The sequence below is a fragment of the Camelus bactrianus genome, chromosome 6 (genome assembly GCF_048773025.1).
Source record: "Camelus bactrianus isolate YW-2024 breed Bactrian camel chromosome 6, ASM4877302v1, whole genome shotgun sequence".
Lineage (NCBI taxonomy): Eukaryota > Metazoa > Chordata > Mammalia > Artiodactyla > Camelidae > Camelus > Camelus bactrianus.
This window is the reverse complement of record NC_133544.1, coordinates 58,257,399-58,277,489: the sequence shown is the minus strand read 5'-3', so window position 1 is coordinate 58,277,489 and position 20,091 is coordinate 58,257,399. Positions and strand designations below refer to the sequence as shown.

Genomic DNA, 20,091 nt, shown 5'->3' with positions numbered 1-20,091 from the left:
TGCTGGAGTGTAGACTCATGACATCTGACTTATGCAGCTTTCTGAGGCCTCCTTGATATGTACAAGTGATACTAAGGACATTTGCAACTCCTTGTCATATGACAGCATTCCCAGGTAGCAATCAAGGAGTGAGAGGAAGGGCATGTTTAAGCTATTCATGCAACTCAAATAATGTAGTTTATTTGGTATTACATAACATCAACCATTAAAATTCCAGTACCAAGATGAGCAAACGTCTGCAAAATTAAGCACTGTATTATAATTGCTCATCTGAGATGAAAAACAGGTGTTTAACTCTCCACACTACAGAAGAGATTATAGAAAATTATAAAAGAATTCATACAATGAATGTTTCTAAAATCTCATAGATGAAAAATATCCAAAAGGACCCTATTTTATTTTCTAGAAAACACTAACAAATTGAAATGTTAGATAAAAATATATTTTATGATGCTCTTATTTTCCAACAAAGGATCACAGTATCAAGTTTTATATTAGTAACTTCATACTCACCACATTTTCTTGAATCTGGCAATTTGATACTGAAATACTCACAGAAATATCTCCTGGAAATACACGTTAAAAATACACAAAAGAAGTTAAGAGAGGTAATCAAAAAACAAGTAAACACATGCTTATTAAACAAGCTGCAGGGCTGTGTTAAAATCATAGCAATAAGATTTTTCTAGGAAAATGTCTATTTGAATATTTCTTTTACAATTACAGATTTACTTTGTACTTGGCTTTGAAAAATATTTTGTCAGTTTAGATTTCAAAATCATAAAGACTTGGGTTCAAATACTAGTTTGCCATTTTGTAACTCTGGTACAAGCTGAGACAACTTAATGTCTGATTTCCTCACCTGTAAAATAGGCAAATCGTTAGTGTTGACCTACTGGGATTGTTTTAGGCATTAAAATAGAGACCTCACATAAAGTGCTTAGCACCCAAATAGGCACATATATTCTATTAATACATACACTGGTTGTAGAGATCAATTAAAATAAAGTCATGACAGATCATCAGATAACACACTGTGATGTGAAAACAGAGGGTTTCCCCCACAAGCTTCAGTATTAATAGCCATTATGAGATTTTAAGTTACATTTTTAGATAGATACTACTCTAAAATATCGTTTAAAAATTCACCGTCAATACTTGATCCTGATTGCATTTTGGTAAAATTGATCTCATTTTACAATGAACAGAGATTTTTTTCCTGGGATAAAATTATACAGACTTTCCAAGTACACTGCACACTAAGTATTCTGCACAGAGGACCACGTTAGGTGGTTCTGAGGACACACGTAAACTCAGATTTGCGAACGGCAAGACTGGCATTACAGATCAAGCTCAGATGACTAGATTACTTATTCTATGACCAGTAGCCCTAGGTTTCTGCTATTGCCTAATACATTGGGTTTACAAGAATTTGTTCAAATTTTCAATATAAAATGAAAAAATAAAGTAGGCTAATTTAATGAAAGAAATATCTTAGCGTGTGTAGCAGCTTTTGTCTAGAGACCCTATGTTCTCCAATAAACCAAGTCATCCCCAAAGAGGCGTTCTTCATCTGTTCCACAGATTGTCAGGAAACTAGCAGACTCACTGTGCAGGTTGGTTCCTGAGCCCACGGAGGAACCCTTGGGGATGACGGGCATGAGGGCATGTTGGATTGCAATCTCCCACAGCCTGGCCACATCTGCACCGATGCCACTGGTGAGGACGCTGCTATTTGGAGGTGGGCTGGAAGGATTGACCACATTTTCTCCCACGTAGTACACAACGTTTGCTGTAGTGATCTCGAAACAGTGAGGATTGGCCCCACTAAGAATTAAAGCTGACGGTTTTGCTGGTTCCAGAGATAAAATTTCTGATAAAGGAATTTCCTATGGAAGAAAGAGTGTGCTAAATATAGTTATCAAAAGTCTGTACGCTTTCAAATGAAATTCATGCCAGGGACATACAAGAAATGACATGACAACCAGCCATCATTTACATAAAATGATTTTATAAGACACAGAATATTACTAAGAAAAATTCAAAAACACCTTTACTAGAAGAAACTTTATCATCTTCTTTCTCCAGAAAAATTTAAGTGAATTTTTACTTTGCTCATGTGGCAAGAATAAATATGAATAAGAATAATAATTTTGAACCTGCATCAAAATCTAAGACTTAGAATATAAACAATAATTTTTATAACTGTGAGGTAAAATCATGGCCCTTTGAAATACATTTGGGTATGCATAGCTGTTATTAACTTTTAACTGTTCCTTAAGGCACTGAAAATGAATCACATAATTTGATTCAATAGATGTTAATATAATAATATAGCCACGTTAATAGTTATAGTGAGGAAAATCACAGAGAATGGTTTTAAAAGCAGTTGCTTTTAAGACAATTTTGATGTTAAAAAAATTAATCACCACATTGTCTTCTAGGACGTATGGAGCAATTAAGAAATGACAACTTTTAAAACAAATTTTTAATTTAAAACTTAATGAGGTTTCCCTTTTCTGTTAGATCTGTGTAAAATGGCCATGGAGAATGACACCAACTATGCTTGAGCCTGCATTAATTTTGAAGGAGAAAGAATATGCTGTTTTCACAATGAATTTCTTCTCGAACCATGTTTTACTAGATGATACATTATGTGACATCTGTACTATTTCATGCAGAGAGACAAAATGAAAATAGTTGCCAAACTTTGTTCTAGAGGAAAGTACTCTTTATGAATGTTGGCAGTACTTGGAGAAATCATACAATATTTCTTAACCCCCAGTGATGTTGATGTGCTGCAAGGCTACAGAGGAAAAAGAAAAGCTGAATATAGTGGATTTCAGGACTTTACTTTTAGCTAATCTTCCATGACCTTGAATTTTCTATTTAAATCACACTTCTCTGCTAAAATAGACAATTAAGCTTCTTCTCTCCTGCCCCTCACCCCACTATCCCATGGGGCTAGAAGCATTCCCCAGAGAAATTTGAAGTTCTCAGATGACTATCATGGGTTCACAACATGATTCCCCACCAAATGTGTAAACTACAGAGAAGAAAAAATTTCTCTGGGAGCAAGCACAGAACCAGTCATGCCTGTTGGGTGTATTTTGTATTTCTGATACTCTACATTCCCATGAGAGAGCAAGAGGGGGCATGGGACTCCAGTCAAGAAAAAGCCACCCTTACCTTGTAGTACCTGCTTCCTGTGTCATTTTGAAAGAGGGTAATACATTTGCTATCCAATCTCCAATAGTGCCGTTTCCGCTGAAACAGAAGTTTGATTCAGTATCTTTTAAAAACTTTAAAGACACCCAAGATTGATAAAATCAAAACACTTTCCCACTAGGGACATATAATTTGATGGTGGAAAATGCTTGGGCTTTGGACCAGGAAGACTCACACTCAATTTCAAGATTCTAGAAGGTGACTGACTACTCAGCAAATGCGTGGGGAGTTTGTGCGTCTACATCAGAGTTACAAATAATAAAGGGGATAATGTATTAGCACCATGAGAGTGCCTGGCATTTAGTGCATGCACAGTTAATAGAAAACACCAATTTTAAATTTATTTGATGGCATGAAGAGCGAAAGGTGGATTTGTAGCTATAATAAAATAAAAAGGCTTAATAGAATATATAATATTTACATATTCTCATTATTTTAGAACATAACACATGCCATGCTGATCCAGTTATACTGGCTCCCATTAGAGATGGAAGAATTTGGAATGTTACAGCAGAACTAAAGAATACTGTGCTGGATGGCAAGGTTGACTCCGTGGCATCAACTTAATGACATCAGGGGAGTGTATCCATAACTTGACCTTCTCTTAAGCTCACTGAAAATCTGAACTTGTATGATTTGGTGATCAGGTCCTTGTGTGTCTGTCTGTGTATATGTGTTTCTTTTCAGACCCAAAAACCCTAACACTATTCTTGGTCTCTTCCACCACCTATCTTAGACCAGCCAAATACACAAAATATGCTTCAAATATTTTATACTATGTCTAGGAAGGACTGGCTGGGATTCAGCTGAGTCCTCCAGTAAGTCATGTAAATCTCTCTCCAGAAAAGGAGGTTGAGATTACAGCTAAAGAATTAGGTTATAGGTGTCTATTTATCTAAAGAAATGAAGGGAATCCTATAGCTGGGAAGTGATGAGGAAAACACTATCAAGAACTGAGAAACGCATATCACAAAGTGTCAATTAGTTTAACTGAAACATAGATCAAATTTTTTCTCTCTCACACATATGCACAACCTCATTCATCAACTATTAGGAAAATACAAAGTAGTGGACAACTCAGATTACATAAAAATTAGAATGTGTTGTCTTTTACCTAATCAAATACAGGATCACTGTATTCCTGAATAGGTCAGTTTTTAAGTGAACACTTAAGGATTTAAGAATCATATAATAGCTATCATTGTTTTTTCTCTCCCTAAAATGCAGGGCTTTAAAAGAAATTCTGAATCACAGGGGAGCCCTCTGAAAGCACAGCGTGCTGTTTTCATGGCTGCTATAAAATGACAGGTAGACATTCAAAAGTTGTTTAGAAATCACTTCACGTGGCAGAGGTCAACGACTGTTTCCCTGAGATTGCTGTCTACACTTTTTCTCTAACTCAGTTGTTTGCTCAACTACATCAGACACCCAGAGACTATGAACGTGCCCCACTGCATGCTGTGCCCTGCTGTGCTGAGGTTTGCTCCCGGGAACTCAGACATCCTGTCTCCACAGGGCGTCAGCAAGGCCTCTAATGAAAGCTCACGAGCGAAAATCGCTCGCTGCAGATCTTACCAGCGTGTCCTTGCTGGTGTAGTGGACCATCCATCCTTCTTTCATCACTGTGCTGCTTTTCCTCTTCGTGTGTTTGACGGACTGCACGACTCTCATGAGTGGGATGTTGCTGCTTGTTGATGGACTTGAAGAGTCAAAATATTTTAGGATATAAGTTTTTAGATAAAGATCTTCTTTTCCTGCATAAAACCTTATTTCAGCTATTTCCAAGAGAAAATAGAAAAAAAATTTGCATCCCACTTGTAGTGAAATGTATCCTCAGAGTACCATGGTTCAGAATCCGGATTACTCGGAATCTGTCATTACATGACAGGCGCTTTACGTGAACACCTTAACAATCCCAAGGAGGGTAAGAAGCACCCTGGTTTTCAGGTCAAACTACAAGGCGCTCATTTGGGGTAAACATCAGGTAGTTCCTGTCTTAAGTGTACTGAGGCCACAGTATTCAGAATTAACCACAGAAGCTTGTTTACTTACTACATACTACAGGCAGATATATTAATAATTTAGAGATAATATCACTTGACACGAATTTCAGTCTCTCTCTGGACAATTTCATAAAAATTAGAATCTGCTGTTGAAACTGTCTTTTAAATATCTACTGCTCATGGGATTATGCCCATCTTTCCTTCTTTTCTTTCCTTTCTGTCTGTCTCCTCCTTTCTCCTTCCCTGCCCCCAACAACATGCCCCCTCCTGGCCCCAAACTGATCTTTTGATACTAAAGAAATATACACCTTCAAAACACAGATGGGTCAAAATACTAGTATTTTAAAAATATTTCTCGTGCCATTAAATGGAAAAAAAATCCAGTTATTCTATTGCTCTACTCTCATGAACAATTTCAGTCTACCAATGAACAAGGCATTTGTAAAATGGACACAAAAGGAGTACACTTTATAATATAAATGAGAGGTTTGCAAACTATCTTTGTAAAGAGCCAGGGAATAAGTATTTCAGGCTTTGCAGAATACTTAACTCTGCCATTGTGGCACAAAACCAGCCGTAGACAGAGCGACGAACGGGCATGGGTATGTTCCAATAAAACTTTATTACAAAACAGGTAGCAGCCTGATTTTTTGCCATATTGTCCTAACCACTGATATAAAAAACTAGTGATCACCTAGAAATCAAAAAGTATTGATGATTAGATCACAAATATAAAATTCCACATACTTCTGAAATAAAATCAAGATCAGTTAAGTCCAGACAGATACAATATTTGTAATAGGGGCCAGCTATAGAGTAGATGGTGTCTGCTGAGGTTGATCCTTGATCTTTGTATTTGCACACCATGAATTTTGAATACCTATGAACTTAGTAGTAAATCTGTGGTTTACACATGTGTATCCCTCACATGCAAAAGAAAATGGGTCAAAGAATGAGGCAATGCTAGGAAAGGATGCAAACCACACTTCTCCAAGGGAATCCAAAGTTAGGAGTCTCCTCTAGAGAACATAGCTCGTTCATAAACAAACTACAGGGATACCTCGGAAATATTGAAGATTCAGTTTCAGACCACCGAAAAAAAGCCAATCTGGCAATAAAGTGAGTCACACAAATTTTTGTGTTTCCCAGTGCATATAAAAGTTACGTTTATCCTATACTGTAGTCTTTTAAGTATACAGTAGCCTTATGCCTAAAAATGTATATACCTTGATTAAAAATAGTTTTTTTTGCTACAGAATGCTAACCATCATCTGGGCCCTCAGCGAGACATAATATTTTTGCTGGTGGAGAGTCTTGCCCCAATGTTGATAGCTGTTGACTGATCAAGATGGTGTTTGCTGAAAGCTGGGGTGGCTGTGGCCCTTTCTTAAAACAGAACAGCAATAAAGTTTGCTGCATTGATTGACTCTTCCTTTCACAAATGATTTCTCTGTAGCATGCAAGGCTCTTTGATAGCATTTTACCCATAGAACTTCCTTCAAAATTGGAGTCAGTCTTCTCAAATATTGCCACTGCTTTATCAACTAAATTTATGTCATATTCTACATCTTTTGCTGTCATTTCAACAATCTCCACAGCATCTTCTACTTTTCATTTCTACCACATCATCAGTTACTTCCCCTACTGAAGTCTTGTACCCCTCAGAGTCATCTATGAAGCTTGGGAACAACTTCTTTCAAACTCCTGTCAATGTTGATATTTTGACCTCTTTCCATGAATCATGAATATTCTTAATGGCATCTAGAATGGTGAATCCTTCCCAGAAGGTTTTCAACTGACTTTGCCCAGATCCATCAGAAGAATCACTCTCTATGGCAGTGATAACTTTATGAAATGTATTTCTTAAATAGTAAGACTTGAAAGTTCAAATCACTCTTTGCTCCATGGGCTGCAGAATGGATGTGTTAACAGGCACAGAAACAACATGAATCTCATTGTCCATCTCCATCTGAGCTCTTAGGTGACCAGGTGCACTGTCCATGAGCAGTAGCATTTTGAAAGAAATCTTTTTTTCTGAGCAGTAGGTCTCAACGGTGGGCTTAAAATATTCAGTAAACCATGTTATGAACAGACATGCTGCCATCCAGGCTTTGTTCTTCCATTTATAGAGCACAGGCAGAATTATATATATAGCATAATTCTTAAGGGCCCTAAGATTTTCAGAATGGTAATAAATGAGCACTGGCTTCCACTTAGAGTCACCAGCTGCAGAGTCAGCCTGTCCTGTGAAGCTCTGAAGCTAGGCATCAATTTCTCTCTAGCTGTCAAAGTCCTACATGGAACTGTCTTCTAATATAAGGCTGTTTCATCTACACTGAAAATCTTTTGTTTAGTGTAGCCGTCTTCATTCATGATCTTAGCTAGATCTTTTGGTAATTTGCTGTAACTTCTATATCAGCACTTAAAGCTTCCCCTTGAACTTCTATGTCATGGAGATGGTTTAGTTGCTAAAACCTTGTGAAACAATCTCTACTAGCTACAATTTTTTTTTCCCGCATCTTTCTTTTTTTGCAGTTTTTTTTTTTTTTTTTTTTTTTTGCAGCTTCCTCATCTCTCGCTGCCTTCATAGAATTGAAGAGACTTAGGATCTTGGTCTGAATTAGGCTTTCCCTTAAGGGAATGTTGTGGCTGGCTTTATCTTCTATCAAGACCACTAAAATTTTCTCCATACCAGCAATAAGGCTATCTCACTTTCCTATCATTTGTGTGTTCACTGGAGTAGCACTTTTAATTTATTCAAGAATGTGTTCGTGGCATTCACAACTTGACTGATGGTTTAGCTCCAGAGGCCTAGCTTTCAGCCCATCTAGGCTTCAGACACACCTTCCTCACTAAGCTTAATCATTTTTAGTCTTTGATTTAAAGTGAGTGACACGTGACTCTTTCACTTGAACACTTTGAGGCCACCGTAGGGTTATTAACTGCCCTCATTTCAATACTGTTGTGTCTCAGGGAATAGGGAGGCCTGAGGAGAGGGACAGAGACAGGAGAACAGCTCGTTGGTGGGGCAGTCAGAATATACACAGCATTTATCGATTAAGTTTACTTATTTATACTAGAGTGGCTTGCCGTACCCCAAAACAATTCTAATAGTAACCTCAAAGATCACTAAACACAGATCATTGTAACAAACATAATAATAATGAAAAAGTTTGAAATATTATGAGAGTCACCAAAATGAGACCAAGAAACACAAAGTGAGAAAATGCTGTTGGAACTATGGCACTGACAGACTTGCTGTACCCAAGGTTGCCACAAACCTTCAATTTGTAAAACACACAATACCTGCGAAGTGCAATAAAGCAGAGAGCAATAAAACGAGGTATGCCTGCAAACACACACCTTAAGTTTGTTCTATAATAGATTAAAACATCAAAGAGCTTTAGAAAATACCACATGGGGCTCCACCGTTTGACCAAGGCTGAGAGTGCAGCCCTCACCTGATGGTTCTGTTGGCATCCTCGTGGTCCGGGTCTGCATCCTGCATCTCCCCACTGTCATTCTGGCACTCTGCCATCACCATCTCAGCATCTTGGACCATCGCCTCTTCCATGTCATCCATGAGCCCACTGTTTCTTTCACTGTCATTGTCGTCACTCCCTTCTTCCATGACCACATCAGACTCTGCCCCAGGGCTAAGCAAATCTAAAAACAATTGTTTTGCACCCATGAAGACAAGCCTGCAATCCTGGAACCAGGACTTAACAGAAAATTAGGCAGTCTTAAAACAAATCAATTGAAAGCCCTAAAAAAATAGTTATGTGAAGAATTTTTCTCTCACTTTCCTTTTCAATTTCAGTTCACTAGTATTTGAATTTATGAGGATAAATGTATAATTTTACAAGCAGATGCTTGTTTTCTGTGCCCCTGAGCCTAAAACATGACAAGTCATGGAAAGCCTTGGAAGGAAGCCAAGGGTAGGACAGAAACAAAGTGCTAGGAAGCAAAGTGATACCAGGCACCAGGGAAGAGGAAACTAATCTTATTTCAGTAGCACAGCCCTGGCGGGAAAAAGAAATACGTGGGAGGATGAGGGAAATTTTCACATGCAGGGAGACTCAGGACCATTGATTCTCAAAATGCCAGTAACTTTTAAAACCATGGATTCCAATATATTAAATTGGTCACATAAGCAGCAGCTTTTAAATATGTAAGATATTTGAAGTAATATTGAATCCTTCATTATATAGTTGATGGGACACAGCAAATTATAATTACTTACTAATGCAAAGTACTTATTTTAAAAATAGAAAATAGACTGATCGGAGACCCTAGCCTCTCAACTTTGGAAAATTCACATTTTACTGGATTGTCTTAACTTTATGGGAAAATACAATTTCAAAGTAATCAACATAACAAAAACTACACTGTCTCTCCTTAGTTCTAGTCATAAAGCACACATTGACATTTCCTGGGCCTGAACAAAATCCATACCACACGCCACAGAAAGTAGGAAGACTGCCAAGCTTTCCTTTTTGGCAGCTAATTTATGCATCTCCAAGTGAGAAACTACTATGGGAATGTTTTCCTAGAGAGCTTTCTCTTCCTCTTCTTCTAGGGAAGAAGGCTGGAGAACACAGATAATCACTTGTTCTTCAGGATTTTAGCAACAAAAATACTCAACCTGTTTCTCTGGTCCTCTATCACCAGTTTTCTTTCCAGAGGAATCAGAAAACTGACAACAGCTTGAACATATAATGCAGTCTACTCTCCATGGAAAAAGTTAGCTTCGGACACTAAGTTAAATATTTGGTCAGAACCCACTAGGAATACTATCAGGGAAGAAAATGTGAGCTGTTCCTTTAGGACACAGCATTTTTTCTTAGAATTCCTTCAATGTTAAACTATGCAGTTAAAGTTTTCCTAAAGGGATGTCCCCAAACGTAGAAGAAGATATGTGGTTTTTAATTGTTTGAATTAAATTTCCTTGAATTATTATTATTATGAAAGATGCAGGTTAACAAGCACAGATATAACGGGAAGAGTAACTGGGTGGAGGAAGGAAGTGGGTAACTATTTCCTGACGAGTCAGTCTCTGTGACAGACAGGGAAGAAAAGTTAACTTCTGTCTCAATGCATGGATTGAAAAGGATGAAGAAAGAGGGTGAGAGCTGTAATAGGCATTCCAACAATTTCCACATTTCTGAGTGAATTAGAGTAGGCGTATAAAATAAGAGAGCTGGGGAAGACATTCTGGATATCCAAGTTTTCAGTACCAGGTGGTTCACCACGTAAAAATCAAGAAAATCTCTGGTCTGTAACAAAATTCAATGACGGGTACTTTTCTACAATAAAGTTGGACAGAGGTAATAATTTACTTTGGGCTCGATCACAAGTATGTGAACTGAAAAAACTAAAAGTAAAAAAATCCCACTAAGTCCTAACTGACACACGCCCTAAGAGGGAAAAAGCATAGACCTGACGGCTGACCTTTCACCTACCTCCGTTAATGGTCACTTCGCCAAGGCAGTTGTTGGGTACTTTTGGTGCACAGCGTTTGTGACAGTTGAATCTGCAATCTAATCACAGTGATTTTAAAAGAAAACAAATAAAAACCAAGCATTCATCAGAAAGAGAAGTTACAAAAAAAGATTGTAATTTCAAATGGATGAGGATTGATTTAAGGATCAAACTTGGGCTGGTGACAACTACTTGGTGGCATGATCATTCTTACCTTTGCACTGCAGGCCCTGCCGGAAGAGGCCCTTGAGAAGCTTCTTGCAGTACTGGCAGACCGTGGGCCGGGTGTAGGAGTGGATGACGAAAGTGTGCGGCACTTTTACTTTGGACAGCAAGATCTTGTCGAGCTGGATGGGTCGTCCAATGTATGACTGAGAATTCGACCTCTTCTCTCGACCAATGAATGACTCTGATGGTGACTTTTGCTACATGTTTGAAAAACAGTTCAGGACAATTAGACATGAGAGAATATCTGATTTATGTATTTATGTATTTTAAAATCACATTTTTTTTTTACTGTTGAATTTAGTGGTTTGATCCTTAAGAATATGAGAGAAATAAACTAAAACTATGCTTCTGTTCAGTAATGTAACTTATTTCCCAATAATTTCTTATTTGAGTTACCTTGATTTTACAGTCTGTAAAGAATTGGAGATTAGACTATTTGAAACAGATTTCTAGGACTTTCAAATAATTTTCAGCTTTTAAATTCCATTAGTTTTAACACAGAAACATAAAGTTGAAAGCAAACTAAAAATGGTTCTTGACACCATTGTACATAATACTTCACTGACATTTTCTAAAGTGTTTCATGTAGAAAATGAAAGCAGTTCATGAAGACAAAATGTAAAAAGTAAATTTCTCATCTGCCCAATACAGTACTTCACCTGAAAACGGCCTATAGTTTTTTTTCTGCATTCCCTCAAAGAAAAAAATAAATATAATTTAAAATTATTCCTCAACCATATAAAAGTAAAGGGTTAAAAGTATACTATCTTTTTTTTTTTTCAAGGGGGAATAATTAGGTTAATATATTTATTTAGTTATACTGGGGCCTGAACCCAGGACCTTGTTATGCTAAGCATGTGCTCTATCACTGAGCTCTATTCTCCTCCTACTTTTATTTTTATAAATGAAAAACACATAGTGACTAATGAATTATACAAGACACATAAATATTAGTGTTTTGGCTACAATTATATCTCTGTTCACTCTTGTCTCATTTTGGAATTATTTAATCAGTCCAGCACATAGATATTTTAAAAGATTAAAGGAGGTAAAATTAACCATGTTTCCAATGTTTCGGAACAATTTCATGGCATATCTTGATATCATGTTAATATACTTGGAAATCATCAGAAAAAATGGTATTCTGGAATCACTGAAATAAAAGTTGAATTGAACTGCTTTTTAATAGTTATTATAAATTATGTATCTCATTTATTAAGCTCCTACTCTTAGTAATCATTGTGTTAGGTGCCTTACAAGATAGGTCTTATTATCTATAGTTGAGGTATCTAAGCTCATTAAGTTTTAAATACATTTTTTGGGGTCAAATGCTAGTAAACAGTTTAACCAAATCATGAATCTACATTTGTTTGCTTCCAGAGCCCTTGTATTAGTCAGTTTCTAATTTGGAATAATCACCAAAAAGATGAGAAACAAATTATATTTACATACAATTTCCATCCATTTCAATGCCTATCTTTGCCAAAAGTTAATGCCATTTATTGCCAAATGGGAAAATTCTGATTTGCAGATTGACTAGCTGCAATAAAAAGAAATTCGAAATGACGTTCTACTTAGGGATATTATATCTTCAGTTAAATTTATAATTTTAATTCCAGAAAATAAAACTATAAAGCACAATTACTCTGGAAAGGCTCTCAACTCTTGTCGAGACATCCAGGGAGCTTTTAGAGATAGGCCAAAAGTTTGCCAAACCAGAATCACAACTATATTGAATAAATATCTTCAATGGAATTGAAAAATAATTAAATCCATAGGGTTAGGTCCCTGTTTTAACTATCTCCAACGGGCCAGTTTTAAGAATACACTAAAATGAAACGTGGTATTTTTCCATAGTTGGAAAGTTTCAACACTCAGAATAAAAGCCGACCTGATGTCACACTTTCTGAGCAGACTTAAAATGTTCTCAGATTGGAAAATCGTGTGAAAAGTTGACCAAATCACCCTTCAGTTATTTTCCTTAATTTAAGAGACTTAATTTTGGGCGGTGTGAACAGAGCCAGTTGGAGGTAGGACTATTCACTGGCGTAGGGGAGGACTATACCGTGGGGCAAATGCACTTAGTAGAGCAAGAAACAATCTGATAAAATGGAATGTTTTCTTTTCATCCAACATGGGAACACTCAAATAAACACTGCCATAAACTACAAGAACCAGAATTATTCTTGAGAAGTCATTTCATTTATTACCTTCAAGGCAGGATTACATAAGGAATTTTAAAACATTACATGAGTTTAGGGAAAAGAAACTGGCTGTTACTTTGTGGCCCAGCGTCTGTACTACACACACATTCAGGCAATGATGAGATTCACACAGCTACATGTGTCCCTGGCACAGGGATAACAACTCTCAAACCACATAATTTATAGCGTGAGAAATTAAGACTTTAAGAGCATTAAAGATATAATAGTAGTCTAAGATTTTAATAGCATTAATAAAGAGTGCCCTCCTGTTGTTCATGACATTTTAAAACTAAGATTAACTAGCAACACAACCAGATAGACTTATCATTATCTTTTCTGATAGTTCCAAATATAATCAATCATTTTCAATGTGGCCTATATTTCTACATTAAAAAGTTAAGTTTTAAAATCTTTTCTAAAACTTTTTTTAGTTTTAGTTTTTTTGTTTGTTTGTTTGTTTGTTTTTTGCGGCAGAGCGTAGGGGTGTAATAAGGTTTATTTATTTATTTTTAGAGATGGTACTGGGGATTGAACCCAGGACCCTGTGTATGGACTTAACGTCAGTATAAAACTAGACTTGATTCAAAGGGTATTGCTAGCTTAAATAACAACCTTTTTGGATGTAGTGAATCCAAAGCAAAGAGATATTATATCATTGTATTTCTTCATTAACCTTACTTCAATTTTTTTTTTTTTTACTTATTTGTGTATATAATTATAACATATACAGTACTTTAGTTTTAAATAGGATCTTACCTTAAAGTTGGCTCTGGTAAAGAGAAAGTTCTTTCTTACCCATCAACATTAGTGAAGATTTTACTAGGTTTACTAAGTTAACTAAATGGTATTTCAATTAACTTCTACTGTTACTTGCTGTTCCAGTTTAGCACTGTGTATTTGGTATACCTGGGCAATCTGCAGCATAAGTTGTTTTTTTTTTTTAATGGGAATAGGGAGGAAAAATTGAAGTGTTTTGGAAAGAGAACAGCTACATTTTGTTTCATTCTGCTTCAATATTATGTTCAGAGCAAAAACTGGCTCAAAACTCAGAGAACAGATTTAAAATTCCCTTCTCTATAATTATGGTAAGTATATGCAGGAGGATGTGTTCCTAAAAATTTACATTAGCCTTTGGTCCTATAAATTGTTCTTTTCCTGAGTGGAGGAGTTTGGATCAAATTACAGGTGTGGAACTTTTGTGAGAACTGACATCACTATAGGATACGGTATTGGGATAGACTGATACAAATGATCTGATTTGGCAAATTACAGATGATGAAATGTATAAAGGTCTTTTTTGCTGTTGTTCTTAGTGTAAGAGGTATCATCATGGATGAGAGAGAATACTGGAATAAGAAAATGATGAAAGCTGAATTTTAAAGTCAGGATTAGATCTGATATAGAATAAAGATTATAGATTACATTTTTTTAAAGTCTGTGGTTTTCTGAAGTATTTATAACATTCTTATGCTAACTGTGTTTTATTTGAAATTACTGCCAAAGTTAAAACTATAGCACTGAACACCTAATTACAGAGACAATGCATCCTGCTTTTCTAAAGACTGAATTTGTTTTTTAACCTGGTGTATTAAATTGATGACTCAGCAAGTTTGGAACTATCCCAGGAAATGACTGCTTAGATTACACTGTGGAAACTCCAACTGCCAGCACGTCTTTAAACATTCAACAGGACTCTGAAACAATTTCCCAACAAGGTCTATTCCATTTAGCAGTTCAAAATGAATTCTCTTTAGTAGTAAAGCTAGAACACAGAGGGGGAGAATTTGCCTATACTTGTGGTTTCTTCTTGTCATCTTTGTAAAAATCAAATATAAGATTTCTTGAGAGATAAGTCACTCTACAAGAAAAAATTCAAATGAAAACTTCTCCTATATTAAAATATTTATGTTCATTAACTAAAATGCATTTCACAGACCCATACTGGGGACTGAATTTTGGGGTGACATAAACTCCCCTTGAGTTAAAGTGAAATCAAAAAGTACAGAACACTTTAGCTTACACGTTGACATCTCTTTTTGGACTCATCACTTTCGGGACTCTTTTTGGTCTTAACCATTACACATTATGCTCCTAAGAGAAGGACAGTGTCTTAATCATATCTGTCCTCTGTTAATGGAAAGAACTGCCTGGTACATGATAAATAGTAAGCACTGCTTGACTAGAACAAAAATGAATGTTTTCAAGAAGTAAATGCATGCAAATAATGAATGAGACATTTCAATAGAAATGTACAAAATACAGGCTGTAATATAAGCATCTTACAAAATTTAGTACTATATGCACTGTAACTTTGACGCCCTTGCTCTACAGGATTTTGATTGTAACAGAGTATAATAGCTAAAGATTTTTTTTTTTTTTATACTGTACTTGTCTGCCTGCTTCTCACCTCTATCTGGCATGTCCAACATGATTACACAATTTATCCGAACTCTTCTGCTCTGGAAAGAGGAGGAAGGCAAGCTCAAATACATGCCTGTAGGCTGTTATTATTAATGGGTGTTAGGGATGTAACAGAGAATGGTGGAGACTACAGTAAATTGGAGAGGACAGGCTCAGTTTAAAAAGTATGGCTTTGGCTCAAACACTGCTAATGGCTGCCACATGAGGATGAAAGCCCCTTGTTTCCAGGTATCTCAGCTTTGTAAGAGAAGCAAAAAGTCTAGTTGTTTTATGAAATAACTGTGTTTCTAAATATTAGCAACTCTGAAAAAATTTTGAAACACTGTGCCAGTCAACTGATTCGGGGAATAAACCAGTTCATGGGGAGTCTGAGACAATGACATAAAACAATAGACAATGACATAAAACACTTCCTGTAACTTTTTTATGTGCCAGATTCTTTTCATAGCGATTTACATTCATTATCTCATTTAAACCTCATGACCACCAGGCTTTTTAAAGATAAGGAAGTTGAATCATAGAGAGATTAAATCATTTGCCCAAGATCACACAGCCGAACTGGGCACTCAGGTAGTCTTGTTCCAGACGGTAATAATTATTCCTCTCTTTTTAGTCTCTCCCAGCTCCTACATTCCCTGGTTTTTGTTAATATAAATATAGAAAGCATTTTCTTCCTTTCAGTTAAGTTGTGAAGGAAGAGTTCATAGGAAACAATGAGAATAATCAAGTGATAGTATGTTCTATGTGCCAAAATGCAGTGTGAAAATATTGTGAACCCTTAACCCTGACCTACAGAGAGACTTTCAGGCAGCTCATCTGTGCTCAGAGGATAGCATCTGAGTTATACATGTTTGTTAGAGCATAATGACTAGCTGAATAAACAGCTTCTATGATATAAGTATCACTCAGGTGCCTGCCTACTTCCCTGTTCAGGAACTGTTATGCTTAAAAGATACCAGCAAAACTGTATGAAAACAGATTCAACCCAATAGTAATCCTTTATTCCAGAAGTTTTAAGATCTAGCATTTTTCACTATCATTCAAAGAAATGTGCAGAATAGCACCTTATGACAGTTTTCTCCTATTGCCATCAAGATGGCTTTATTTATAGTTGGCAAGATATGGAAGCAATCTAAGTGCCCATCAATAGATGAATGGATAAAGAAGATGTGCTACACACACACACACACACACACACACACACACACACACACACACACACAATGGAATACTACTGAGCCACAAAAAACAATGAAATTTTGCCATTTGCAGCAACATGGATGGACCTGGAGGGCATTATGCTAAATGAAATAAGTCAGACAGAGAAAGACAAATACTGTACGAGATCTCTTAACATGTGGATTCTAAAAAATACAACAAACTAGTGAATATAAGAAAAAAGCAGCAGACTCACAGATACAGAGAATGAACTTGTGACCAGTGGGGAGAGGGCGGGGAGGAGATGCAATATAGGGGGAGAGGAGTAAGACACACAAACTCTTAGGGATAAAATAAGCTACAAGGATATATTGTACAACATGGGGAATATAGCCAGTATTTTATAACAACGACAAGTGGAGTTTAACCTTTAAAACTGTAAATCACTATACTGTATACCGGTATTTTATATAATATTGAACATCAACTATACTTCAATAAAAATGATAGATCTGTCTAATTTAACAAGTGTTTCCTAGGACAAATACTACCTAAAGGCCCAAGTCAGATGCTACAGGACATATAAAGGCGAGTAAATAACGTCTCTGTGCCCAATGAGTTGATTATCCAATAGAATTCTGGACACAAAGTAACTGTTACCATCAACAATAACAATATGTGCTCTTCCCTTCTTCAGGCATAGATGGCTCTGTCTTATTCTTCAGACTTCAGGTCACATACCATGAGGCCACCAGACCACTCAACTTCTTGTCGGCTTCCCCTCCACACTGTTATTCTCTGGCGCATCATCCTGACCCATCACCGCAGCCTACAACTGTCTTATTTACCTATTTGTTTACTACTTCTTTACTGTTTCCCTTCAGTAGAATATAAGTCTGTGAGACGGGGAGCTTGACAGTTTTGTTCATCACTGTATCAGCAACTTCTCGAACACTGCCTCACACAGAATAAGCGCCCATAAGTATGATGGTTTGAAGAAAAGATAAACCACTCCCATGGTGGAGATGGAGCAGTTGTTCAGAAAAGTAATTTCCTGAAGAAGAGGCATTTGGTGTGCATCCTGAAGTGAGCCTTGACATGCAATGACTATGTTGACTATTATTACCAGTTAAAATTCTGTTTAGGACAACTCAGTCCCCCTAATCTTTGGGCTGCCTAGAGATTTCTTTCATATACTCTGAAACCTGTTTATCCCACTTGGAAATGATTATTTAACCGCCCCCCCTAGTCATTGCTATCATTGCTAGTAAAACATAGCTGTGAATGCTTAGTCTGAGGCTATTTTATGAAGCAAAAAGGAACGATCAACTTCTTTTAACAACACTTACATGAGCATATCAACTTTCCCATGGGGAGCCTGGGATTTTCCAGCCTAGAGCCGTTCTTGGACAACAGACAAGTGTGAAGACCCCTGGGAAATGGAGTTCACATAGGAACACCCATGTTTCCATGCCTTATAACTCACTGAGTAGAGGGTACAGTGTTTGGAGAGGTTCAAATTGTTCAGTGCTATCCTGTTACAATTCTGATTCTATATGCCTTGAACTATCTGCCAAGTGCGCCAGATAAATGAGTTTGGCTCCTCAGTTGGATACCCTAAATATATAGCATAAATAAAATCTAATCAACACCTTTTCATAATAGTGAAAAGGACTGCTACAGAGCAGGAAAAAGAAAGTGTGCCCCCTGCTTAGTGGTGACGGATGCTGTTTTGCAGTGGAGAATCCATTTCTTAATGTTTGCAGCAATTTGTGAAAGATTTCACAGTAGTAACATAAATAATCTCTTATTAAAAATACAAGGCAATCTGGATTTGCTGAGTGCTAAAGTAGTCTTGGAGGTTACATTAACTTTTATATTGCCTCACTCTTTTCAAGTAAACAGAAATATAGGGTAAAAGAACCTTACTATTTTCTTAAGCAATCCAACCTTTGCAGGGAAAGCACTAAACCTGTTGGAGAATTGTTACAAATTACAGGCACTGTTCCTTCAAAATGTCAGTCACCAGCATACTACAAATCTGTGGGTTCCTGGAGGAGAGGGGAGACATAATACAAGTAAGATTACTTCTCTTTTTACTTGAAGGCAATACAACCTTAATGCCGCACACTATACGTTTATAAAATAAAAAAGAAGCATTTCCACTGAGGAAGAAGATAACTTTGCATGTCAACAACTTCTGCTCTGGGGCCTCGAGTGTCAAACTTGATTTACATATAGAAAGTAAACTGGAAGGTAAAGAGATTACGTGGAAAATTGAAGAATATTGATTTTAGGGACATGGATTCTCACAGTATTTGACCCTGACTGAATTGACAGCTGGCTTGGGTTTATGAGCTCAATGGAAAGCTTAATGAAATAATCTGAAACAAGGCTTTCCCCTTGATTACTACTGCCTTGGAGACACCAAGGAGAAGCTGGAAAAGCATGCCACAAATACAGTCCAAGGCTACAAAGGTCAGAGCCTCTCCCTTCAGAAATGGCCCATAAGGATAACTTCACAGTATTTTATAGGATTTTAGCCTCAATAATCAGTGATGAACATGTAGCATATATGTGTATGTATGTGCACATGTGCTTCTGAAACAATATGGTACAACCAAAGACTAGATTGTAATGCAACTTAGCTAAAAAAGAGAGAGAAAAAGATGAGACTTTTTCTTTACCTACCAAAAAAAAAAAAAAAAAAGCTTTGAGTTTTAAAAGTATAGGACAGCACTAACTCAATGAAATTATATCACTCAGTGATACTTTTTAGTGCACAGCTACAGAGAAACAGACATTTCCAAAAACTGGGCTATTTGGAGATACGTATTTTTGTTCATAACTTCTAGACAGTGTTTCATCTTGCATTTCACTATGTTTACTATCAAAATGACAATACTTTTACTCTTCTTGAGAAGGGAGATAGAAATTCATCTGACAAGACAGAACCAAATATCAAAAAACCAAGTCCAATGGATACTGTACCTAAATATTTCTGAAAACACAGATAAACATTTTAGAAGCTAAATTATCTACACAGTTTCTAGAAGTTTACTTTATAGTACAAATTCCAATCATCCACTTTCCTCACTCCTCCTCGTTATTATTTTTTTCTACACAAAACTTAATTTCTTTTCTGGGTCTGAACGCTCACGGGGATATACAAGCTTTCCAAGTGATAAGGAGTAACCTTTTTTCAAAGTACTCAGCTAGGAGCTCAGAAATCACGACTGGTTAGGAATTTAAGAAGGGACTTAAATTTGGCAGGCCCAACATGACATTAGATGGACACAGACGGCCACTAAGCAAGTGCCTGCTGATGGTAACAAGGTGGGTGGAGTAGCAGGGTTGTTTAGCGTCTT

The 20,091-nt window shown here is 36.7% G+C and overlaps 1 protein-coding gene across 2 annotated transcripts in view; it reads right to left on the bottom strand.

The window, feature by feature from the left end:
• The window catches only part of PRKD1 (protein kinase D1), a 281,925-nt gene that overhangs the window by 45,699 nt on the left and 216,135 nt on the right, over positions 1 to 20,091 (bottom strand). For both annotated transcript variants that reach the window (XM_074365694.1, XM_074365695.1), the window contains 7 exons: positions 10,927 to 11,137; positions 10,694 to 10,771; positions 8,693 to 8,897; positions 4,804 to 4,927; positions 3,190 to 3,267; positions 1,610 to 1,889; positions 514 to 566 (listed from right to left, as the gene is read on the bottom strand). In XM_074365694.1, coding sequence (XP_074221795.1) covers positions 514 to 566; positions 1,610 to 1,889; positions 3,190 to 3,267; positions 4,804 to 4,927; positions 8,693 to 8,897; positions 10,694 to 10,771; positions 10,927 to 11,137 — 1,029 coding nt within the window. The remainder of the gene's footprint in view (positions 1 to 513; positions 567 to 1,609; positions 1,890 to 3,189; positions 3,268 to 4,803; positions 4,928 to 8,692; positions 8,898 to 10,693; positions 10,772 to 10,926; positions 11,138 to 20,091) is intronic.